We start from the raw sequence: 26,450 nt of genomic DNA, 5'->3' as shown, positions 1-26,450 counted from the left end.
AAATGTACACTGTCTTGAAACCTCCATTAGCTCAGTGTTGCGCAGCTGGTTGGGGGCAGAGCTGTTGAACAGATGAGTATCGGACGCAAAAGTTCAGGCTCCAGGGCAACTCACGCCCATGCATCGGGTGCCTGGACTTCTGTCCCCTGGCACTCTTGGCGTCTCCACTCTCCATCTTTACCCACCCCTCTCCTGGGGAGGAGGACAGCACTGACTGTTGCTGCTCTTACTAGGGCTAATATGGGCAGGAGGTGTCAGTAACATACAGCTCCGTACAAGGCAGCGTATAACACAGGCTGACACAAAAGAACCATATTCTCAGTAACAGACACTCTACTCAGTAACTAGCCTACACGTGAATACGCACTCAAGCTCGCTTTGTAAGGAACTACCGGTGGCATTTCTATGCTCACTGTGCATGCCGCATGCCACTCGGCACACACTGATCCTCAATCTAACTCTTTCCAGACGCCTAGCAGCTTCTTACCACTGGGGCAACAACTGCAGCCTAAATGCACCCCTCTGTTTCCTACAAGCTATAAGAAACGTGGTACAATGCAAGAGTCTCGATGTGCCCTCATAAGACGAATTTGCTCAGTCTTACGTTTTGAAAATATTCAGAGTTTAAAAAAAAATTGCACTGTATGTGTTTATGAGCTTGGGCTCTGAAGACCTGAGTTTGAACCCTAACCCTGTCTCTTAATAACTCTCTACATCTCCGTTGCCTCTTCTGTAAAATGGGGATGACATCATATAGGGTTACTTGGAAGATTAAAAGAAGTTAAGAGATGGGAAGGGCACAGTTAGCCATCAATACATGTTAAGCGATGCCATTATGATACTTTCCGATGCTTTAAGTCACGTAGTTTGCTCCAGTCCAAGGAGCCAATTCAAATCCCTGTGCCTTAAAGGCAGGGAAGCTATGTGGCAATATTGATTTGATTGACTTTTCCTCATTTTCAATGATAAAGGTCCAGCACTATCCTGCAAGCTTTCCCAGCGCTCCTAAGATATTGGGGGTAGGGAGTGGAAAGGGGGAGGGAATGAATTTTTAAAATGTTCACATCAAAATTACTGCTCATCCGATTTCCTTAAACATTTGATCTAATTCGCCAAATACTTGCCCACTGCCTTGTCTTTCCTTCCTCCGCCTGCATGTGCATCGCTCCTGACGCGGCACACGCTTTAGAAACACATTATTAAGCAGACAAGCACGTCACCCCTGGAGCTAGCACTCTGTCCCCTGCTCATTCTTACCCAATCTCCTTTTGTGTTCTTTTGTGCTGAAGTGATTAATCATTTCAACTATTCAAGGGGTTGCTGATGATCTTTCTAGATGATGCCAGCTGCGATGACCCCTCCTCCCCCACCATCCACACCATCTTAAACATGTCAGGAATCTGCTTTGGAATCTTTATTCATGTCACAGTGGGCTCCACATTTCCTACAACAATAACTACTGAACCTCCAAAAGAACTCCGTGTTCATTTCTCATCTTTTTCCAGAGTCTGGGATTAGGATGTGTGTGGAGAGGTTGGTGAGAGACGTTGATGAAAAAAAAAAAAAAAAAAACAAGGAAACAGGAAGTTAAGAAGTCAGAATGATTAAGGCTTATTTTGCAGAATAGAGGAGACATTTTTCTCTCACTGTCTGGAGAGAACCTGTTGCACCTCATTGTTTATGCGATATCATCTTCCTCATTGCACGTGGCTGGATTTTCTCCCCGCCCCCCCTCACCCTGCCTCTTTCTAGTTATTTGCAGTGGAATTTTCGAATGGCTTTTGTAGTTCAAGTTGACTCTCAGACTTACCAGGGTCTCAATTTGTAATTTGGTTACAGAGCGGCAGCCTGGGTAGGTTTTCAGGGATTGATCATTTTTTAGAAGCCATTACTAACATTTTCAGCTAACTTTAAAGGTTCTATTTTGAAAAGCCTATTCTTCACTTTCCACCTCACCCCCAGATATACACCATTAAACTGAATTCAAAAAGATGTTTAAAAATTGGCCCAAAATACTGTTAGGTCACAAGTTATTGCCAGGGAAGGGAAGACTAAAACGATTCATAAAGGAAATATTCAGATACAAGTATTTCAATAATGTTAAATGAATTACTATAGAATCCCAGGGTAATTTAAAAAGAAATATGTACTTTACATACAGAATTAATCTATATTTGAGACTATTAAAAGATATTTACAAGTAGCTGAGGATAGAGTTTTAAATTATTGCATAATACGTCAATAATAAGCATACCGATCTTAAGATTTTTAATCACATTTCAAAAGCCTAATCAATGTTCAGAGATAAATACTTTGTTTAAAAAAATAACATAAAATCTTTAATATTTTTAACTCCACAGAACCAGAGATGTCTAATTATTTAGAATTACAATGCAAAAATAAGGCACTAAAATAAAGACATTATACTGAAAAATCTGCAACAATAAACAGTGCACAGATCACAACTTCTTGTGATGTCCTAGGAAATTCAGGGGAGAGAGAAAGATACCCATTTGCAAAATGGCACATCTTTTTAGTGAGAGGAGAGAGAGAGGGAAGGTACATTAAAGAAAATTAAGCCCTGACTGTTAGCATAGGACAATTGTTCTCAAAGCTAATAACTGGAGAGACAGGAAGAGATGCACCTTTCCTGATTTATCATCAGAAACTAAAATTGTTTAGGAAAGCAGAATTTGGTACAGGGCTGGTCTCCAGAGAGTGGAGGTGTAAGCAGTGGTACTGAGCATAGCACTTCTCTAGAACTGCTGAGGTCCAAGTAGGGCCAGGAATGGAGCTATGTGCAAACAGAACAACACCCCACATGCAAAACCTAGTTAATGGGGGGGCTAAAGAATGCGACACTAGGTTACCTATTCTGAAATTATGGGCTGTGTGGGTAGTTTTCAAAATCAGAACAAAATAAGATGCCCGTAGGTACGGGAACATGTTCTAAAAGTTATGCAAAATGTCTGAGTTCCAACCCCTACATTTAAAAAATACTTACACTGCATTGTATCCAACCAACATAAAAACAAAAGAATTGTACACCTACTAATCACATTTCTCAGAACTTATATGACAACATACAAATGAAATGGAAAGGGAAAATGAGGTTTCTAGGTTTTTTCAGGTTATGCTGATCTAAATAATTATGAATATAAAGACTACAGAAAATGTAGATTAATATCTGGATAGATGGTCTAATTTTTCAAGGCCCTTATGTCTTTAATCTGCAAATTATCATCTCTACTTAAGAAATTATTTTCAACTTTCCCATGAGGGTACAAATTTGCAGCAAATTTGTAATTTCACACCCTTCAATTTGAAAAAGTAACAGAAAACACTGTGTGTGGTTTTCATGATAATAAATACAATTTTAAAATGTACGTCTTCAGCTGATCACTTTTGGGTGGATATGTTTTAATTGTTCTAAGAACTGCTTTCCACAGAGCATATTAGCAGTGGAAAGAGCTTTGACTTCCAGCCCTTGATGCTATGAGTAGCAAAATGGTAATTAACCAAATTATCCCTGCAAATTTATTATCTTGATTTCTTCAACTTGTACATTACACTCATTATCTATCAAAATGAAAAACTCTGTCTTCGGAAAGATAATCAGAACACAAGCGGCAGACAGAAAGTCTGCGCTCGCCTGATGTGTACACGCGCAAAAGCTGCCAGGCTCCTTTTCACTTCTGACCCTCAGGAGTTAGGAGGTGAATTTTCTTCTCTCTTGCATTGTGCTAATTGTAGGATGTGTCCCAATTCTCCCAGGTCACACAGCAGTCTTCGCTGTCCTTGGAGAGCTGATGTTCTAGGGGGATAGCACCTCAACACTTTTTGTTGCAGGATTGGAAGGACAATAAGGTAGAGAACAAGAACGGACACTGAGCAAAAGGTCAAAGTCATTCATTCATTATCCTCCATCCATCTATTCAGTATTTATTAAACATTCACTGGGACAGTCATTTTGATAGTCCCTGGGGATAGACAGTAACAGCCTAATGCGGGCTACGAAAGACCATTATGACTCAACGTAGAAGTGAAGTGATAAGAATAAAGGGTACCTTTCCTGGGGAATACAGAATAGGAGCATCTAACTCGGACTTGGGAATCAGGAAGGCTTCCGGCAGGGAGTGAGCTCTCAAGGGAGGCTTGGAAACAGCTGAGTTGGGGGTGAAGGGTAGACAGAGCATGTTCTGTTGGGTACAGAAGAGCATGAGGTAAGCCCAGAGGCAGAAGTGGAGGATAGAGTGTGAGGTGGGCCATGGGGAAAGATAAGGCTGGAACGCAATGCAGGGCTAGGACTTGTGTGGCTCTCCCAGACCACATCCAGGAATCTGACTCTGTTCTGAACCCAGAGGGGGGCCACTGAAAACTTTTAAAAGCACACATGCTTTGGAAAGCTGATACCGCCTACACTGGGGGAGCTGGATAGAGGCCACCAGTATGAAGGTGGCCAGGGAGGAGGTCTCTGGAATAATCTGGGTGGGAAAGGATGGTGGACTGAACAAGAAGAACATCTCTTTCCAACAGAGATGGAAAGAAGCAGATCCATCTGAGGGCGATTCAGGAGACAGACTGACAGGCTTGGTGTGCAACCAACTGTGGCAAGTGTGAGCAGGAAGAGTCCAATGGTTTGAGCAGCTAGGTGAATGAGGATAATCCATGCTGGAGGCAGAGCCATCAGAGGTGTGAGCTGGGATCAGGGTGGGGGCGTCTATGACACAAATAAGTGGAACAACGGGGGCGCCTGGGTGGCTCAGTCGGATAAGTGTCTGCCTTCGGCTCAGGTCATGATTTAGGGTCCTGGGATCAAGCCCCATGTTGGGCTCCATGCTCAGGAGGGAATCTGCTTCTCCTTGTTCCTCTTCCTCTGCCCCTCCCCCTGCTAGTGCGTGCGCTCTCTCTCTCAAATAAATAAATAAATAAATAAATAAATAAATAAATAAAATCTTCCAAAAAAAAAGTGGAGCAATTCAATTCGGGGGCAGCTGGATAGATAAGCATGAAACTCAGGAAACAGCTGGGCTCAAGATACACACTCACCCACCACCATGGCACAAATGCCACCAGAAGCTGGAGAAATGTAGCCTGGGAGAAGAAGAGAGAGCTGGGACAGAAGTCTGAGGAATACCAACCATAAGGGGTAGTTACAGGAAGTGAGGCGCATGAAGGAGACCAAGAAGAAATGACCACCCACTGGGAATAAGCCCAGGAGGGTGTGGTGAGGGAGGCTAAGGCCCCAGCACTTTAAGGTGGACAGTGTGGTCAGCACATCGAATGCTACCAAGAGATCACGCTGGGAACGGTCTCTGTGCTTAGTGAGAAGCCAGCATGAAGCAGTGACGCTGGTAAAAGTGGTTTCAGGGGAGTGGGGGAGGAGGACCTGGACAGCGGTAGGTTGATGAGAAAGTGGAGGTGAAGGCACACAGGGACCCGGCTGGCGGGAGGGGGGGGTGTCAACTGAGGAAGGGGAGAGAGCCCCAAGGAGTGCAGCACTGAAGAAGCGTCTTCCAAAGACAGAAGGTGTGTGTACATGTTTACCCTGAGGATAAGACCCAGGCTGGAGGAGACCTGAGACAGAGGGCACTCGCCAGCTCGGAGTTGGCTGCAGTCATTCATGGGACTCCAAACACAGGCAGAGGGATTAGCTGGAAGTCAGGAAAGAGGGAAAGAGGGGTGCAGGAGATCCGGGTGAGTCTCCTGGTCTGTCAGCAGGTTGGAACACAAGAGGTCCTGCGAGACAGAATCTAGGCCTATTTGCTTCACTGCTGTACCTCAGTGCCTAGGACAGAGCCTGGCACACTGGCCAATGAAGCCAGCAGGCCAAGGTGCTTGTGCTAATAGCATCTGTCTCCTCAGTGTCTGGGACAGTGGAGCTCCTGCTCAGGCAGGAAGGAGGTCCAGGTGTCAGAGGTGCGGGGCGAGGGCGATGGCTTAGCTAAGCCGGATCAACCTGGTTCTTGGAGATGAAAAATTCTTTCTCTGTATAAATCACAGATACATATACCATACACAGATGTACAGCATATTTGTGGTATTAGAATTTCATGGGGGCAGCAATTAGGAAGAGTGTCTAAAGATTCCCTAGAAGGGGATAATGGGAAACAGCACAGACCAGCTACCGTGATCCAGCCTGGAAAGTGGGATTCAGCATAAACAAGAGGCTGAATGCCTACAGGGGTCCATGACCCAGGCCCCAGAGCTGGCTGATAGAGAAAAGGTTTCACTGCTCCATCCTGGAAGTCCTGGAAGGACTGAGGGGAGCAGTGGACTCTGAAGGTGGACAAGAGACCAAGCACAATGGTGCCTTGCTAATGGGGTGGGAGAGGGCATCAACAGACGACCCACGTCAGAGGAAGGTAATGCCTCACACGTGGCCATTCCAGCAAGAGGCTGAAACTGGCAAGCTTTCTGGGGGAAAGATGGCCATGCTTGAGAGAATGCGATGGGGCAGAAACAGTGGTAAAAGGTCCTCAGTGACTTGTCCTCCAGGACCTGTTTGCAAGGACCAGCATCAGAGGGAATTTCTAGGTTAGAGAGAGAAGCAAAAAAAGGTAAGATAGAGTTGAAGAAGGTCACAGGGCCCTTTTTGCTAGAAATTTTCTGACACAAAGGTTACACACTTGCATATACACATTCACAGGCTAAAAATTCTTTGGCAAACAAGGAGGATCTTATTTGTCTGCACATGTTAAGTACTAATATCACTTCAGCAAACAGTCTAATGCTTCTGTGCTTCTTAATTAGCGCTCCAAAGTATTCTTTATTAAGTGACTTAACATAATCATTCCATAAATAATTGCCAGTTTTGATCTTTGGTAAGACTTTCAAAGTCCAATGAGCACCTATGCTTATATTATACTAAAGTATAGAAATAGGAAAGAGAAAATAAAATTGCATTCGTTCTATTAGGTGAATTTAGCAAAGGACATGAAGCAGGTCGAGTGGCCAGCACTATTAGCATTTCACTGCTGAAGAGCAGCACTTAAAAGAACCCAAGATTAACAATAAGTGTGTTCTTCGGGAATTTATACATTTGAAAGTATTATCAGATATTATACTCTCATGTCTATTGATATTTTCTAGAAGCAAAATAAAAACCACAATGCAATCGTAAAATTCATTCATAGATAAAGATAAGAATCTGCACGCTTCGTTCTAGGTGATCCAAGGTTAAGCACTTATTATTCTGAAAATGAGGACTCCCCGAAATACAAAGCAGCAGAATACCGTGAGGGTGCTGTGAAAACCTGAGCGGCACGCATGGGTGACAAGCACAGTCCAATGGACCACATATGCTCTGACAGGCAGCGACTGTCTCTGCTTCTGTCCCACCCTCCTACACTCTTGTGTTGCTAGGGGAGGACTCTGCAAGGCACCTTTCAGAGGAGCACTGGCATGGAAAGGAGTGCATCTCTATTTGCTTTCTTCCCCACATTCTCTCTCTTACTCATTCTATAAGCATCTGTCCCTTTTTCGAGTCTGGCAGGTGTTTTAAGGCAGGGCGTAAATCTATACTTCTTGAGGTACGTTCAATCTCTTATTTCTTTGTTCTGTTGATGCCCCTTGTAAGGCAAGAGCAGCAGAAAACTTACGAAATCAAGTATTTTTAATCCCTCGGTCCTCTAACGTAATACTGAGCTTCTCCAAGTATCCTGAGAAACTGTGAAACTGGGTCTTTGACCTTGCCTGAAGCCCAGCCCTTCCTGCATTCTGGCTGCTGACATGCTTCTCTGCATGTCTCTTAGTCTTTACCAGCCTGGCCACAGCAGGAGGCACACAGCACCGTTAGCTTCCATGACATCCAGTGGCATCTAGGTTTTGTTAACATGCCACTTGTGTATCTCCTCTTTCCTTTCAGCCGGCACCGGCAGAGTAAAACAGTGACCAATACCCATGTAAAGATATCAACTGAGGTATCAGAATTCACTCTTGACCCTTAGGGTAGAAAGTACATTCCCATGGACCTTTAGCTACATGGGCTGCTAACATTCCTTTGGTCTTCTATCCCCATGGTTCTGTACACGCCTTTGTAGTTCCTAATGGTATGCATCAGAATGAGACAGGCAAACACAGAAAGACAAAGCCATGTGCGCCCAACAGGAGCTTCCAGACCCCTGGGGTTCCTTTGGCCATCACCTCCAAATTCCCTGGGCTCAGAACAGATTTTGAATTAGAGTGGTCTCTTGCCCCACCTCTGTTAGAAACCGAACACTTCTGGAGTGATCACAAAGTCTAAAAAGTGTGACCAAATGGCCCTGGAATATAGGAGTAGGGCACTGGATACCCCTCACAGGCATGAGGATGCCCTTGGCAAGCAGAAAGGGAATCATTTAAGTAGGGCTTTTGGTTTCAGCCAAAAGGACTAGCATAATAACATCTCTTACAAATGCACCTATGGTAAAATAAGACGTAAATTTGTGGTATTTCTGTCTCTATCCATTCAGATGACCAAATGCAGAAAGAGAAGTGAAAACAAAGCACTATCAGCCAATAATTCATCTTGGGCAAGACCCGCAGGTTTTGTCTGGTGAATTTCTCTAGGCCTACATCAGGGTTACTTTCGCTTTGATTTTATTTCACTGCAACAAGTAATGGGAAGTATTAATGGAGCTCCTCTGCAGCTCTACCTGGATTGATTTTGCCATTTGTGGGCTTCATTTTGTCACTAATAAAATCTTTACTGTTTGAAACAAATGAAATAATTGATAAAGGAAAGAGCATGGGCTCGAAAAAGCCTGTCTGGTCTGAAGCCGGGGAGATTTGACTGAGGTCCATCTCTGCAAATGACCTGAACAGGTCACTTGAAACAAGTGGTCTCTTTGTTCTCTAAGGACTGGCCAACATATTTTCATTTGGGTTAAGGAGCATGTAGACATTTAAGCACAGGGTTTGTCTTGGCCCACCATGAGAGTCTGAACATATGAGGGGGCTGTAATAATGCGCACTTCATATGATGGTGCTTTAAACGCTCTCCTCACTCACAGATCTCCCAGAATCAAAACCGAAAATCTTGTCCAGTGAGCTCCTTAGCATCTAGGAAAGGAATTCCTTTATTTGCTGGAAGTTTGTTCAATTGTAGTGTCAGGAAACTGATTTGGGCCCCCAGAATTTAAACAAGTACCAGTTATCCCCGTCCTAGCGACAGAAATGCAACTCTATGTAAATATTCACTATAAACATTTCATAGGAAACTGTAATTAAATTAGTGACTAAAGGTGAAAACCAAGAGGATAATCTGCTCAGACATTACCCTGAAATTGTCTCTGACTTCATCCTTTAAGTTCAAACCAGAATCTCTTAACACTGGTCTCTTCTTAAGAAGTCCCACTACACTAAGAGTCGTGCCCCTCAAGAACTGCCATCCAAAGCTGTCTTGCTTAAAATCTGTGCATCCTAGATTCCAGCCGTGCACAACCCCATTAAGTTGTAAACGGATTTTATTTGCTGAACAAATGTTAATTTCATTCTACGTTAATGGATAATGTTGACGAAAAGCACCTAAGTATTACAGCACTGGAACCTTTAAGAATGAAATATGGTGCAACTTACAAAACTGTCTGTTACAAACATATGTCAGCCATGAGGGCTCCTAGCTCTTATCGCCCATCTTCATAGAACTCGGTTATAATTTCTCCCTCGGTTAACTGATTTTTGCAATAATACACAGATTTATTAGGTCCCAGGATTAAAATTCTCTGAGTAAGAGTAAAAAATAATTACACTTTAGAATATAATGTAATATTCAAATGACTTGAAAACAGTCACCTCAGCAAAAATAAGAGAGGGGAGAGGAAAAGGAAGTTTAAAGATGAGGTTGATAACACTGGCCATAAAACCTCTGTGAGTTCAAGTGCACAAATGCATGATCTGGCACTTCCGAATCATAAACATGTGGAAATGGGAAACCTCCCTTTCACGGCAAAATGCCTGAGTGGTTTCATTATTGAGCCAGGGGGATTTCTTCATTTAATAAGAAAGCTTAGGAGAGAAGATAGGGTGCTGCTGCCAGACAGTGCTTGTTAAAATCCCAGCTCTACCACTTTCTAGTTGTGTGACCTTGGGCAAGCCGTGTTTAGATTTCTTTGTCTGTAAAATGGGGATGCTAACAGCGCCTGTCTCATAAGGGCATCTGTGATAGTTAAAGGAGCTAATACATGCAAGAAACTGAGAACAGTCCCTCATCCATAATAAGCACTCCATAAATGTTAGCTCTCCAGCATTTGGTACTTGTTCTTATCTACAGGATTGATTGCAAATGGAGAGGCCCTGGACGGAGGCTATGGCCTCTCCTCAAAATGTCTCTCAACTCTCTGACTTCATATTCTCAGTCTTCTCTTGCCTGGTTGCTGCCCCCTCTACTGCACAGAAACAGCACTCAATAAAGTCACTGATGAGCTTTTTGTTGTCCAATCCATGGAGTGGTTTTCAATCCTCATCTCTCTTGTCCTCTCGGAATTCCTGTGCACTGTTGAGCTTGAAACTCTCTTTCCGTGGGTTCTAGGACCTTCCATAGCCACCGTTATCCCTCAACTTCCCGAGTCACGCCCTCTCCCTTTCATTTGCCAGTGGACCCTACTCTCCCTGGCCCTTAAATTTTGGAATTTTGGCTCTCATTTCTTCTCAGTCTCTTGTCTCTCTCCAGGCAAATTTACCCATTTCTATGGTTTTACTACCAATGTGCTAATTAGTCCAAAATGCTGGTCTGCTGCTTAGACCTCTGTTCTGAGCCCCAGACCAGTGTATGCTCAGTAGACAGTCTCCATGTTTCCTGGACTGTGTCAAAGGTGCTTCAACCTCAACATGTCAAAAAATTAATGTATGACTTCATCCCTTCCCCCCACAAACTAGCATCTTCCTCGATGTTCCCATGCCTGTGAGTGACCCACCGAACATCTCTCATCTGGGCAGGTGCAACAGCCTCTCACCCCTCTTTTCTTCCCCTCGTCCCCTCAATCCATTCTGCATAGCAGTCAGAGTAGAGTATCTAAATGGCCAATCTGATCACATCACTCTGGCTCATATTTCTTGGTTGTGGCTAAGAAGGCACAGCCCTACCTGGTTTGTCCTTCCTGGCTTTTGCCACCTACTCTCTAGCCACTCTGGCCTCACTGTCCTTCCTGGGTCCCTAACTAGCCAAATACTTCCTGTTTCTCTGTGTGCAGCCTCAATATCCCTGTCCTTAGGCCAGTTTCCTATTCATCCTCCAACTATTAGTCCAAATGTTGCTTCCTCAGGGAAGCTGTTCTTGACCTAAAATGAGGTCATGTGTCCTATGGTGGGCTCTCACAGAACCCTGAGTATTTATCACAATTAACATTTGACATTTACTTATAAGATTAAAAATAAAAAACTTAGTATCTGTATTTTCCAGCATATGGTGGGTTTCAAGAGGGTCATGTCTGTTTGGCCCACTGTTATTTTTCCAGTACCTCCCACGTGGAAAGGGTATGTTAACACTCGTCAAGTGAATATCTCAATTTTCATTATTTTAAGGCACTTTCATGACCTGTTCATCCTCCACAGTAAGAGAGAGCCATCGCTTGAATGTGATGGCTCTAAGTAACGAGTACCTTGGTGACCTTGACTACATCAGGTTTATCTGAGCTGCTCACGAGGGGAGAGAAAGGGATAAGGAAGACTGGGCTCCACAAAGACTATCCATGCGAACCCAATGCTAAAAAGGCCAATAAGTCACGTCCACAATTTAGAACAAATGGAATCTGTTTGTGAGCTATCACAATGATATTCTTCATTCTTCCTTAGAGGATTCCTTCACTCATTCACTCATTTATTTATTCTACAAAATCGTGAATTCTCAGTTCCAGACATCAGGGTCACAGTGTAGGAGGAAGCCCGACGTGTGGCAGATACACAATAAGTACCAGGGAGAAGGAGCCCTGTGTTTGTGTTTGGAGGAGAGGACATACTTAGGACAAGAGAAGAAGACAACCCTGGAGAATGACTGGGGTGTGCGAGGCAGGGGACAACCAGGAAAACATTCTGGGCAAAACTGGGAACACTGATGTGATCCTCCAGAAGCTACCTCAGTACCAACTACTAGTACTAATAGGTCAGGCTGCCAGGGGAGGGCAGAGAAAAGGCCCACCTGGACGACACCATCACCTCTGAGTCTGTATCATTTCCCATTCTGGACCACTCCTCACAGGCTCTTGGAAGACTGGAATTTGGAGAGGACTCAGCTGCCTTCTGAAGAAATCATCATCTCTGTTACCCTGAACCTTGCATGTGCTTCCAAACCAATTATCTGCTTGGTCCAGGCTTTCGCTTGTGTTCCTTGCCTGATTCAAAGTGGGTCGTGGCAGCGGCAGCACCCGTCGAATATTAGGGTCAGTATTGGGAAGTAGATGTGGGACCAGGGGGCATAAGGTTTTCATCAACTCTCTTAAGAAAAAAAATAATGCTTTAAACTCTTGACTTCAGCACTCAGTTTCATTTTAGGTGAATTTTATATTACCTCAACTATATCCTTTCGGTATGTGAATTGCTCAAGCCCTTATTCAAACTTCAGGCTCTGCTTGGAGTATGGAAAAGAAAGGTCAAATGACAGATTTCTACCATATCCTCAGAAAAGAGAAGAAAGGATAAGAACAGGTAGGATTTTATAAATTGGGAAACCAAAGAGGGATTGCTATGTTCTTGTATTACCATTTTGCTGACATAAACACCATAACCAATCAAAGGAACAAGGCTTAAACACTGAATATTTGGAGTCCAGACATGAAAGGATGTCAAAAGAAAAATAGGGAAAGTATATTATTAGCACTTTACACTATTTGTTGTTTAATCTGAAACAAAGCTCCAGGTTAGAGATAATACAGATACAAAATACAATATGTATATTATTTAACATATATTAAATGCCAGAAATGAAGCTACCCATTTTGATGACTATTTTCTATATAAATCTCTGCCAGAAAAACAAAAATCATTATGAACTCAACAGATCAAATTTCAATTCCTTATTTTGGTCAACTTGAGAGTTAAAAGATTTATTTATGAAATAATGTTTTCCAGGAAGCAAAAAAAAAAAAAAAACCCTGCTTCTGAAAACAATTTGATGATTAATGCAAATTTTTAAACCAAATAATTATATTACTGTCATTCACTAACAATTCAAGGAAAAGTGTGTAGGATGTCCAAAAGTTAGAAACATATTAAAATAAAGGTTTTTTCTTTATAGGGAATTGCCATCCCATCTGGTCTAATTTGTCTTGGTGTTTTGCCCAGCATAATATCAGCTCTCTGAGAATGTAAATTATTAGGTTACTCCCCTGAAAAAAATATGAGTGAAGAAAAAATATGGGTTGAAGATGACATCCTGATTATAAGTTTGAATACTCAGGAAAACACTAATATGGCGGAAGAGCTCAACCTAAGTAAATCTGGGTGTGAAACTAGTTCACGGAGGGTATCTTCTAGACATGGTGAGGAGGAAAAAGACAGTCTTACAGGGAGGAACAGGCAACACACTATGATGCAAAACAATATGGAAATAAATTTTCAGACACTGGGCATTACCTCTTTGTCAGAGTGCTTCTGATTCTAATTAAGTTTAGGAGAAAAATAACAAGGCAACCCTTGCCTGACTGTAAAGTATAGACTATTAAAGGATGCTTCTAAATAGGAGGGTGATAAATGGGGGCATCCGAATGTTTGCGCAACCGTATTTTTCATCTCAACTCTATTCTTCTCTCAGCTGATCACTTTAACACAGTGTCACCTCAGCCTCTACAAAGGCCTCAGGTTGACGTGTAGCTCCTGGATTTCGAAAAGAAGCATTATTTTTGTAAAGTGGCCTTTAGGCAACTTCCATGATTGCCCTCAGAAAAGGTAAGCATCAAATAGGAAACAGACAATAGGCTCCTTTGACAATTGTAGCCACATGCCTCCTTCTATTTGGAATCTATGTCCAACCAGCTGGTAAGATTTGTAAAAAAAAAAAAAAAAAAAGAAAAGTCCTTACCCGAATTATTTCTTCAACACAGCTGTTTGTGTCTCCAGATCTACTCTCCTGAAAGCAAAGGAAAAAAAATTAAGCCTGATAGCACAGATTTATGGTTACAAAGAAAAGAGGACACACAAGCTTCTAAAGTTGAGTTTGGACTGGGGATGCCTGAAGTGGGACTTAGTGCTGAGCTCCTTTCCTCAGTGGGGTAGCCTGAGTCACGGCTATGACTGCCCCCGCCATGGCGCAGCAGACGGACCAGCCAGGAGCCCCGCACACACCTGCGGTTCAGCTCTGGGCCGTCAAATTGCGTTCATGCTAAGCGGGACAGGCTCCTAGAAGGACAGCGGCCAACTGGCAGGTGTGAGCTCTGTTCCCCCTGGGCTCCATCAATGTGTGGAAATGTGGCCTTCACTGCAAAAGTGGAGCTGGTTTACCCACCAAACACGTGCAATGGCTTTGCCGAGTACAATGGTTGTTAAGGCTTAAGTAAAAGTCTGTCCCCACTTTTTAAGTAAAAGTCTGGTAGTTCCACCATCCTCAAAGCCCAGATTTACTGGTTTGATGAGCCGAAAACTGAAAGACCAAAAGGAGAAACATCCTCTCAACAGTCGCACAGCATGCTGGGTGTCGTACTCCAGAGCCACTTGTTCTGTGACCCACACTGCCCTGTGCTGTGGAGATGTTAAGGGCTCTGAGGAATGGTGGCTTCAGGTCGCAGTCGACACTGGGGAGCACTTTCAGTTCCAGAGATTCTGTGTGGTTACTGCTGGTTCCATAGCTCGGAGCACAGGAAGTGGTATGGTGGGGACATGAAAGCAGTGTCTGCTGGTCTCGGGAGAAACTTCCCTTGGCCTTTTAATACAATGACGTTGGCCACAACTCAGCATGACATCCTGGAACGGGGCTGTATTCACGGTCTTCTCCAAGCCCATTCTCCCATCCTCTCCGTAGTTCTCTCTCCACCAGAGAAGCAACTCTTCCCCTTTCTGGGTTTCCTGGTTAGTTCCAAGTCACCCCGCAGATCATAGGTCAACATGACCCCCTCCGAGCAGCCGCCCCTCATCCTGGAGTACACATCCGCAGCAGCATTTACTCCTTCCTCAGAGTGCTCACCACATTCAGTACTTAACTCTTTAATGCTATCTCCTCCCTCTAGAACACACACTCCACAAATGTAGGGGCTCTGTGTCTTTCGGCTGTGCTTCACACAGTCCTGAGTGTGTGCAGTCAATGTCTGCCAGTGGACACTGTGGGAAGAAGCGAGTGAACCTCCTTCCTATGGTCTCAGGAATGTCAGGAGTATCACAATCAGCTTCAGGACTTTGGAATATTGCAAAGGCTCTACCAAAGAACACACCTTTGCACTCCTTCCACCCCCTTTACCTGGTAGAAGAGCATTCTGTTTGAAATAGTCTACCTTCACACTGGCTAAGGGGCCAGGGTGTGTAAAGGTATGTGAAATCTGAAAAGGTCGCACATGATTGAGAAAATTTGTCCAAGTCCCCTAACTGAGGCCCAGAAACTTTACATGATTCACCCCACATCACATAACAGCAGTGCCTGGACCAGAACACAGGACTCCTGACCCTTAGTCTTGCACAGTTTCACTTCCAGAAGCTTCCCCTAACACCAAAGCTATGTTTGAAAGAGATCTAACCCCTTAGCAAACCTGAGCTCATTTGTCAAAGGTATTTCATTACCAGGGTTTCTACAAGGTTTATATGGTTCAGGAATTTCTCGTGTGTGGTAAAATGCACATAACATGAAATTTGCCATTTTAACCACCTTAAAGTGTATAATTTATTGGCATTAAATACAGTCACAATGCCGCCACTATCTAGTTCTAGAAGTTTTTCATCACCCTGAATGAAGTTCCCATGCCCCTTGGACAGGAATTTCCCCTTCTTCTCTCTCCCTAGCCCCTAGTAACCACTAATCCATTTTCTGTCTCTATAGATCTTTCTATTCTGGACATTTCATGGAAATGGAATCATACACTATGTGGCCTTTTATGTCTGGCTGGCTGGTTTCACTTAGGATAATGTTTTCAAGGTTCCTCCATATCCTAGCACATATTATTATTTCATTCCTTTTCACGACCAAATAATATTCCACTGTATGGATATACCAGCTTTTGTTTATCCATTCATTAGCTGATGGACATTTTGATATTTCCACTTTGGCTATTGTGATAGTACTTCTATAAACATCCACATACAAGTTTTTGTTTGAACGCCTGCTTTCAGTTCTTTAAGGTATAAAATTGGGAGCTGAATTATTGGGTCATATGGCAATTCTATGCTTAGCTTTGAGGAACTGCCAAACTGTTTTCCACACTGGTTGTCCTATTGCACATTTCCATCAGCAATGTATGAAGATTATAATTTCTCCATATCCTCACAAACACTTGTTATTTTTGGTTTTGCATTATTTTGTTTTTGATAGTAGCCATCCTACTAGGTGTAAAAATGGTATCTCATCATGGTTTCGATATGCATTTTCCTATTGACTATTGATGTTGAGCGTCTTTACATGTGCATGTCGGTCATTTGCATATCTTCTTCGGAAAAATGTTCTTTGTCCACTTTTTAATTGGGTTTTTTGTCTTTTTATTGTTTGTTGTAAGAGTTCTTTATATATTCCAAGTCCTAGACCCTTATCGGATAAATGATTTGCACATAGTTTCTTGCATTCTGTGGGCTGTATATTCACTTTCTTGGTAGTTCATGGATATACAAAATTTTTAATTTTGATGAAGTCTACTTTATTTATTTATTTTTCTTTGTTCCTGGCTTCTGGTGTCATATCTAAGAAACCACTACTAAATCCAAGGTTCGGAGAGATGTGCCCATGTTCTCTTTAAAGAGTTTTACAGTTTTAGTTTTTATATTTAGGTCTTTAATCCATTAGTTTGAGAATTTTTAGGTGAAGTATATTTCCTTATTGATTATTTGGTAAGTTTTAGTTAAAATGGAACGTTATCTTTGTATACATTACTCCATGCTGGTCTCATCACTAAAAGATTAGTAACAAAATGTTTAAGGCACAGCCGCTGTTACTCATGGTGTCTGAACACAACATACATGCCTATCCTTATAAATCGAGAAAAACAGCGCTAAATAGTATGACAGGATTAGGAGACCCAAATGCTTTTACTAATATTTCATTACCCTTTCCTACACCCATCCCTCCTGTTTCCACAAAAGTTCCAGTTTGGTGACACACATCTCATAAGCCCCTCTTCCCATTCCCGATGCCTTATCCCAGGACTGCTCTAGAAACTGCACCGTTCTTCTTCTTTTTTTTTTTTTAAAGAGAGCAAGAGGGGTGGGGGAAGGGCAGAGGGAGAGGGAGAAAGAGAATCCTAAGCAGGCTCCATGCATGTGACACAAGCTCAATCTCACAACCTTGAGATCAAGAGTCAGATGCTTAATGAACTGAGCCACTCAGGTGCCCCTGAAAACTTCAGTATTCTAACACTCCAATCAAAATGGATCAGAGAGCTCTTTTTGGAACTTTCCCCAAACCTACTTCCATTCCAGGGCAGCGTGAGGCAGTCATCATAAAAGCTGTATGGTAAAGTCTCAGTCAGGCCAGAGCTCAATGTTGTTTAGAATCATCTTCTTTGGATTTCAGTGGTGGGGAGGAGTGGTCTCAATTGGAAAACATATCTTCAGACTCACAACCACTTCTCTTACCCTACTTCCAAGTTCCAATTCTTTCCTACTATACAACATACTGGCAGAGCAAATGTTAAGGTCTCATGTACTTTCTATTTTCCACCTTAAAACAGTCAATCAAGAAAAACTTGAGTTCATATTCACCTGGTAGATTCACCCAGGTACACAACATACTAAAAAGAGTCTTCAAATTGAACTTTGGGTTTGATTCCTTAAAGCTATATTTCCCCTGAATACCACACTTTAATTTCATTTGAAGGGATTTATATAAATGACAGGTTGCTCTTATGAATATCTTTCCCTATAATCCTATAAATTTCCACTACCTTACTCTGAAAAGGGAATCCATTGAGAGAGACATACAGTATAGATACCTATTAAAATACTTCCCTTATCACTATAAATGGAGTATGTAAGATTATTACATTGGGTCATATCAGTGACTGCTCCAACTATGAGTTTTGATGGTCTGGACAGACATCAGGTCATTCCCTACTGGGAGAGACCTTTATAAAGCCAAGAAAGTGTCAGAAGTAAAGCTGGGACAAAGGACTTCCAATAACAGTCTCAGGAAACCCTGGCCTTACATTACACTATGGAGAGTCTTTGGGCCTTCTCTGGAACATCTCTTACTCCTGGGGACACCTAGGGACCTAAGAAGGGTACTATGTTGAATCTGAATCTCCAGGGCCCCATTTGGATTGAAGTGGGTCCATGAGGCACATATTATAGAAAGTTTGAATTGGAAGGAAACTTGGAGCTCATTTTAGGCCAAATCAGTGACTTTAACAGATGGAGAAACTGTGGCCCAGAGAAGCAAAAGACTTTTCTAAAATCATTCTGGCAGCAAGAGGCAGTCGAGATAGAGCCCACACCCATTTATTCAACACCAGTTCAGTGAATTTTCTGCTATATCATGCTGTTTCTCTAAGATCGACCCTTAGAACTGGCTCAACTTAAGGTCACTGTCATGCTTGAAGTATGGAAATAAAAGAATCTGGGGAGTATTTGGGTTAATTTCTGCGATGCAAATCATCCAACACTTAGTCACCCTGTGTCTTAGTAAACCTCCAACATCGCATGCATACACCAAAGGGGGAAGAGATAGGAGAGGAAGTGGAAAGGGTTAAATCCACCATCTCTCCTTGTGACATTAACAGATTAGAGAGAAGCATTTGTGTCCCCTGAAATTAGAAGACAGAATCCCACCTCTTCTTTTCCAAATACACAAAAGGGGGTAGGCATGTAGGATTGGGGTGGGTAGGGGGTGAGGGCTGGGGGAGACCGGAGGGCCTTTCACCTTCTTGAGGTCTTTCTCAAATCTGCTTTTAGCTGCAGTTGTGTGCTTTGATTATATTTACATTTTTAAAACTTTCAGTGTTTATGAACAAGATTAAAATATGCATGTAATTTACATCTCTAAATTTGTGTTTATATTTTTCACAATAAAGTCACTGCTTTCCCTGGAAAGGTACCCACTGAGAAGGAGGACTGCACAATGCAAATTTTAATTACTCTATATTTTTTTGAGGGTTTGTAGCTGTTGTTTCATGCTGAGTTGCTCCATATTTACTCTGACTTTGATGAACCCACCCTATTTCCTATCATTACATTTTGAAATCTGTCATAACAGTCTCACCTCATTGAACCTCCAACTAAACTTCAATTAAAAGCTAGCAACCCCAGCTGATTCTCCTGCTCTACAACCTTGTCTATCACGTTCCTTTTTCACGGAACTGCTTTCCCCAAATCCTACCACTTAAAAATACACGCCACACACTCTGCCAGGGAAATGTAAGGAGCTAAGCTGTGGGAAAGTAGAGCTGGAGAAATAGCCAGGAGCATCCTATCACTGAGAGCAGAAGTCCCTAATTACCATCCCAAGCACAGAGCCCTGGAAGAAGCAAGCAAGGCTTAAGGAGAAAAGGCTCGATCAAATCAGTGGGAAATGGCATTTCACTGCAGAGATGAAGCTGAACGCGTCCTATTTTCAAAAGTAGTTTAACTCTTCATCAGACACACTTAAGGCGGAACTTTCGTTCTAAAATAATGCTACTTTACAGTCACAATGCCTTTGTTTGTCTGCAAGCACTCAAAAGGCCCTCAAGCTTTTAGAAATTGTTTATCCCATGCACACTCTACAATACTTCTACAGAAGTATTTTTAAATAAGTCTTACTATTCTTGATTTACAGAAAAACTGAATTATGAAGAAATTAGGCGTGCCATCAACGCCACCACACCAGTGGGCGTGGATGTACGCTTGAATTCAGGGATCACCGTAATTCTAAGTGCAGCCCATCCACTGGCTGTATCCCCAGCCTCACCTAAGGCCAGTGTCACCTGCGGACAGGGAGGTGGCTGGCCAGTTCTCTCTCTCGATTTCAGCCTGTCTTACACTCAACTTAACATCTCGCCTTTTGAGGGCTATGCTCTGCTCCCAACCACTCAAGCTGAAAGCCTGCTTCATCCCTCATCAGTCCCCTCCTATCTCCTGAATCTGCTCAGCAAAACAGTGTACCTTTTGCTTCGCAGCTCACGTCCATCCCTTCCTCTTTGATTCTACTGTTACAGTATTATTGAGACATTTATACACTGAGAGGAAAAATAAGCAAAAAGAGTAATAAGAAAAGAAAGATGTACAAAGATAATATCATAAAAATGCAAGCAAAATGACGACAGGTGGTGGCAGTATTAATATCAGCTATACGGACAACTATAAAGGACATTTCATGGGAAAAAAAAAAAAAAGAATTGGATAGCAAAATACAGAATGAGGAAAAAAATAGTCCAGGCATTAATAGAGCATCAAAATAAGGTATGCTAGGAGAAAGGCAGACATAGAATTATTATGGTTGGAAATGTTTAATCTACCCGTATTGTTCCTAATAGAGGAAGGATGTCGAACCCTCCTCTGTATAAGGAGATAGAAAATTTGAAAAATTAAATAAAATGAAGAAGGCTAAGTTGTTAGATATTATGAACTTAGGCAGGAGCCCCAGCTTTTCAAGCACACATGAGACAGTTACCATGACGGCAGTCACCGCAGTAGTCATATACTGAGCTACAAGAGGGCTTAAAAAATTCCCAAAAATAGTAGTTGTTTTATAGCCCAGACTCTTTAACCATAAGTTATCAAAATGATGGAGCTATAAATTAAACACTGTACAGACATAAAAATCTCCTAGAATTCTTGGAGTAAAACAAATATCACACACTTACAAATAACTCTTTATGGTCCCAGAATAGTAAAAGTAAAATACCACAAAAGAAAATTGTGGGATACCCCAGAACACTCTTAGAGGAAAAATTCACACACAAAACAATTTCAGTATGTTTTAAAAGAAAGTTTAGGTGCTAGGCAATCAATTAAAATTTTAAAATCAAAAGATATACGAAAGGGAGGAAATAACACAAAGGGAAAACCAATGAAATATTTATAACATGAAAAATTAGTAGAGTTTACAAAGCCAAAGTGCCATTTCTTAAAAACAAAACACACCACCCAAACAACAGAAAGTCACTTAAAAATCTGTTCAGTAAAAAGAAAGCCCAAATAAACATAATTTGATATAAGAAGGGGATAAAATATATGTAAGGAATTATAATTATAAGAGGATATTGATACTAATATTTAAAAAGAACAGAATACTAAGAAATGAAAAATTTTGATGAAATTGGCAACTTTCTGAAAAACAAAACAATATACTTAAGAAATAAAGAAGAGACTGTACCCATAACCCTGAGAGTACAGATTACATTAAATTTAAAATTATCTTCAAGTATGGCTTCAAGTCAGATGGTTTTAGAGTGAAGCATTTCAAACTTTCAAGGGAACCTAATTCCATATATTTTCTCTTCCAGAGTAGACAGTAATGGAAAGATATGAGTGATTTTATTAAATTAATATAAAAACCTACCATAAGAGAATAATCAATATCCCTTATGAAGATAAATGCAAAATCCTCAACAGATTATTAGTAAATATAACTCAATAAAACATCACAACAATTAGTAGGATTCATCCTGGGGAATGCAAAATGGTTTAATATTTAATATTAGGGAGCTTTTAAAGTACTGTATCACTAAGGAAAATATGTAAAACTGGGGTCATCTCAGCTTATAGACGTTTGGTCATATACCTAGAAAAGTCCAAAAGACCCTACTGTGAGTCTTATTAAAAAGGGAGATTAAAATATGCTGGATGTAAACTAAAGCCTCAAAGCTCCATAGCTATCCTGTGTAGCAGCAATATAGAACTTAAAAATATGAAAAAAATCCCACCCACGAGATCAAGAAAAATTAGTAAGAACCTTCACAAGAAATGTTTAAGACCTACAAGAAAAATCTTCAGCATTCTATTGAAAACTGCAACAAACAAAATACCTGAAAGGGACTAAGCTAGGCTTCTCAACTCGAATATATATTACAAAGCCAAATAAATTTATCAAGAGAAATAAACCACAAACTGCATTAACTTAAAAAAAAAACTGAGATGAAAGTCACATCACAGAAAATCAACCACATTAAATAAGTGCACAATTCAGTGGCATTTAGTACAAACATGTGGTGCCCAACGCTGTATATCACAATCACCTCTGCCTAATCCCAAACATCTCTATCAGTTCAGAGTAAAATGCTGTACCTATTAAGCAGTTTCTCCCCACTCCCCTTCACATTAGCTTTTTAATATGATTTTATTGTATTAATATTTTACTAAACTGAAAAGAACAGAATGAGAAAACCATCGATAAGTATCATTTACTTATATGAGTAGATTTTACAGTGGAAATGGTATCTCTCATTTATGTGTTTATGACCAGTTCCTAGTAGAGTACTTGGCACAGTGTCACAGGCACCTGTTGATGTTTGATGAATGAATAAATAAATAAGAGGCCAATGTATTTTTAAAAAGAGACTCTTTTAAAAATTAAAGTCTTGCACTTTATAAGTAATATGGCTGGTTATATACATTACAAAGGGATGTCTTTGCGTTATCTCTCCCATTTCTCCCAAATAAATCACCAGAGTTATCTTAAAGACAAATTCTTAGAACATCAACATGCATTTGCTTCATTAATATTAAGCTTATCCACATTACTGCAAAAGCCCTTAGCAAGTTATGTGACTTCCCGAATCTCCATATTGGTATCTGCAAATTAGAGAACAAGGATTAGTCTGCTATCAACAGGCAATATTATTAAAGAGTTAATAATCGATTTTCTATCAGATTCCTAGACATAGGACAAGGTCTTTCAATTATGTTATTATTTTTATAATGAAAATTAGTGACCTCAATCAGAGATTGTAGTTAAAAGTGCATTTGGTTTTCAGAAAGTTAAGTGGTCTGTCAGTGCCCTGACCTTGTCAAAAATCTATTGATGGCATAAAGAGATTAGAACCAGAGACTGAGGTTTTACATCCTGAACACTGATTGATATTGAGTGCTTTTCCACAGGGTCATGTCTCAATAAAGTGCCTGAGTAGTGCATATCGGAGCCATCTTCCACTGTCCTGTCAAAGCTGGGTAAAGAAACCACACAGCAGTAATGGTGAACACATGCTTTCCACCTGTAATCTGACATTGACAAGAACACTTCAAGACCTCTGTGTTCTTTCATCTAAAACTGTGCAGTCATTACTTTGAGCGAGAGGACGACCACACAGGCTCAGGCAAGTGACAATGATGACGTTATTAACCCTCACATGATAGGCAGACTTCAGTGAGACTCTGGAAATGTACCACCTCCTTTTTAACATTTTCCTGAAGCTCGTCCTGCACCCCATCTATATAATCTAATAACAAATCATGTGGTTTTTTGTAGGTAGCAGAAGGCTTGCTGATAGCACATACCTATAACACATCCCTCTTTTCCCCCCTTAATTGATGGAGGGAAATGTAGAGGAAAAAACACATTTGAGTACCATTTATAATTGGGAGCATGGTTTTCTTTTCCAATCATGAAATTCTGAACAAAAAAGCTTGCAAGATGGAGCGAGTAATCTGATGTGGCTGAAGAAATTAGCCAATTAAAGATACTTAGGGCTGCTCCACCCTGTGTCCCCAGTAAGAGAGATGATCAATGTTCTTTCAGCCATGAATTGAAATGACTGTTGTAAATGGCAGAAGTGGCACAACGTATTTAATAATATTCTGTTTGGCACAATCTATTCATTTTACTTAAGGACTTGGATAAAAGAAATAAAGGGCAGATTCACAAGTAACTCTTAATATGTCATGTTTCTCTATAAATCTTTCTCCATTATCATCTCACCTTTTCACAAAGGTCTCAGGTCTGGCTGACCCCCAGAACACAGTTCATCTCGTCTGTGCCTGACATCAACTGTTTCTATGTATGTGTGCTGAGGAGATAGGCTATAAATAAAAGCTGAATGAAGAAATCCAGCTGAAAATGAGGCTGACCTGAGAGGTGGGAGCAGGCAGCACTGAAAAGCATGAGTGAGAAACTGGTACGTATTTCTATTGGCTGGTGAGGGTTTTTTTTAATACTTGAAGTTTTATATTTTTTAGAAAAAATCCACCTACACTGCCATTCTTAAAGATTTTCTTCTTCTTTTTTTTACTTGTGCACATTTACAGCATTTTCATTCTGGACTCTGCTTATGTAGCTTTAACTGTTGGTCTTGGAAAATATTTACAGGCTATTGGGAGGAGACCTGTCATAATGGCAATGGATTTTATCTTTCCTCTTCCACTCCTAGAAAATACTCAGTTCCTTCAAAACCTGTATGTATGCCCCAGTGTAAGACAGAGTGAGTTTGTTCGCCTGTGGAACTTGGTGTACCTCGGGCTGAACCTGGGACATTAATCCGTACCTCTGCCCTTTCTGCTGTCAAGGCAGGACTCAGAAGGTCCCCAGAAGTGCCTGCTGACACCTGACTTTCCATATTAAAACATCACTAGATAAAGCATCCTCTGGTGGTCCTTGCTGGGCAATTCAGGAAGAGCAGAGATGTGTCAGCTCCCGTGACCCTACCATAAAGATGTCAGAGCTGTTTTCTATCCCAATTCCAAAGCTTCTGCGCAAAGCCCAATGAGAGGACAATTTCTCTGTATCTTCACACCCTCACTGGAATCACAAAACCCCTTGGAGTTGTCTTCCAGAGGGAGAAAAACAAAAGTTTTCCAAAACAGAAATTTCAGTAAGAAATAAATACCACATTCTAAATATGCTGCGATCATTATGGCAAGATTCTGTTTGGACAGAATGCAGACGTTCCCTCTTCAATGTTAGCGAACACCATGTGTGAGATCCTTCGGATACTGGGAAACGTTGGGAAGAAGACTCTGTGCTTAGGTCACTTTTTCATTTCACAACCTTTGGCTACTTTAGCTTTTCTTAACAGACTGTTAGAGTATGGAATTGATCCGTAAGTTAAATTTCTGCATCAACAATGTCTCTCTTTTCAACAGAGAAAATTTTAACTGTATGTGTGTATATATATGTGTGTGTATATGTGTGTGTGTGTGTGCATGTATATAAAAAAGGCTTGAAATCTAATTAAAACACACCCAAGATTATGTTGGAACAACTTAACCAAAAATGATCATTTTGTCACAAATACCAACAAGAGCAGTCAAATTAAGTCAAAGTATGAATGAAAATTAGTCATGGTTACTTTCTATTTAACACTATGGCTTAAAGGCCTACAGAAAAAGCAAAGAGAAAAAAATCCTTCAGTTAAGTTCTCCTTTTTAATATAATACCAATGAATAATGTGCCACATTTGACTATGGACTTGATCTCTAGCACTGGGAAAGTGATGATCTTTAGAAACTATAGAAAAAGGACACCTAGAAATTTAACAGTTGTAAAGGAATAAAAGTTACAGACTGTTTAATATAACATGCAACCAGAGAGGGACTTGAAAAACCTGTAAGGTGGTGTAAAGAGTAAGAACAGGTGGTGACAGATGGTGACTACACTCACCGTGGTGAGCACTCCGTGATGTATAGAACTGTTCAATCAATATGTTATACACCTTAAACTAATATAACTGTTCGTCAGTTATACTTCAATAATTTAAAAAAACCAAAGGATGGTCACTGTTTAGGGAGATGGTGTTGTGTGAAACAGCACATCAACAGGTGCCAGAAAAAACATAATTCAACTTCTGTCTTGTTTCTGCTTTGACATCAAGAATGATCTGAATATAAAAAAAAATTTAAAAAAGAACAATCTTCAGAGTGATAAGGAGTAGAGCCATCTAAGAGGGAATTTAAGTGGTGGTTAGGTGGCGATACTAAGAGAGGGCTTTTAGCCACTTTACACTTGTTCCCCCCAGAAGTAACCTACCTTCTCTAGACAACATTGATCTCATTCATGAACAGGGATGATAACAGTACCTCCTAAATATGAGGACTAAACAGGACAAGGACTAAAGGAGCCAATACATTTATACAGGTCACTGAGCAGGGTTCCTTCCACATGAGAGCTGAACACTACATATGAATAATTATTTTATGTTAGAATTACAAAGAGAGTATTTTCATACTTAGAAAAGAAAGCAATGACTACCAGGAGCCAACATGAGTTCGCAAAGACCAGATGATGTTATCTCTACAATTTCCTCTGATCTTAAATATAATGTATCTGGATTTCTGCAAGGCATCTGTCAAGGTCTTGCAAAAGCTCCCAGTGGGCAAGATGGAAACATATGAATTGGTTGTTAGTTTAGTTAGATGGACTGGTATCTAACTGAATAGCCATACCTAAGCAATAAATACTGTTCAATAAATATTTGTTGAGCACTTGCTATGTGTCTAGCATG

At 41.1% G+C, this 26,450-nt stretch overlaps 1 protein-coding gene across 1 annotated transcript in view; it reads right to left on the bottom strand.

The window, feature by feature from the left end:
- AFF3 (ALF transcription elongation factor 3) overlaps positions 1–26,450 on the bottom strand; it is a 514,329-nt gene that overhangs the window by 258,888 nt on the left and 228,991 nt on the right. Inside the window, exon 5 of the mRNA XM_044378704.3 lies at positions 13,994–14,041. Within this exon, the coding sequence (XP_044234639.1) occupies positions 13,994–14,041 (48 nt within the window). The remainder of the gene's footprint in view (positions 1–13,993; positions 14,042–26,450) is intronic.

This window comes from Ursus arctos, unplaced genomic scaffold (assembly GCF_023065955.2).
Source record: "Ursus arctos isolate Adak ecotype North America unplaced genomic scaffold, UrsArc2.0 scaffold_8, whole genome shotgun sequence".
NCBI classification, from domain to species: domain Eukaryota; kingdom Metazoa; phylum Chordata; class Mammalia; order Carnivora; family Ursidae; genus Ursus; species Ursus arctos.
The sequence above is the reverse complement of the archived record's forward strand: the minus strand, read 5'-3'. Positions and strand labels throughout refer to the sequence as shown.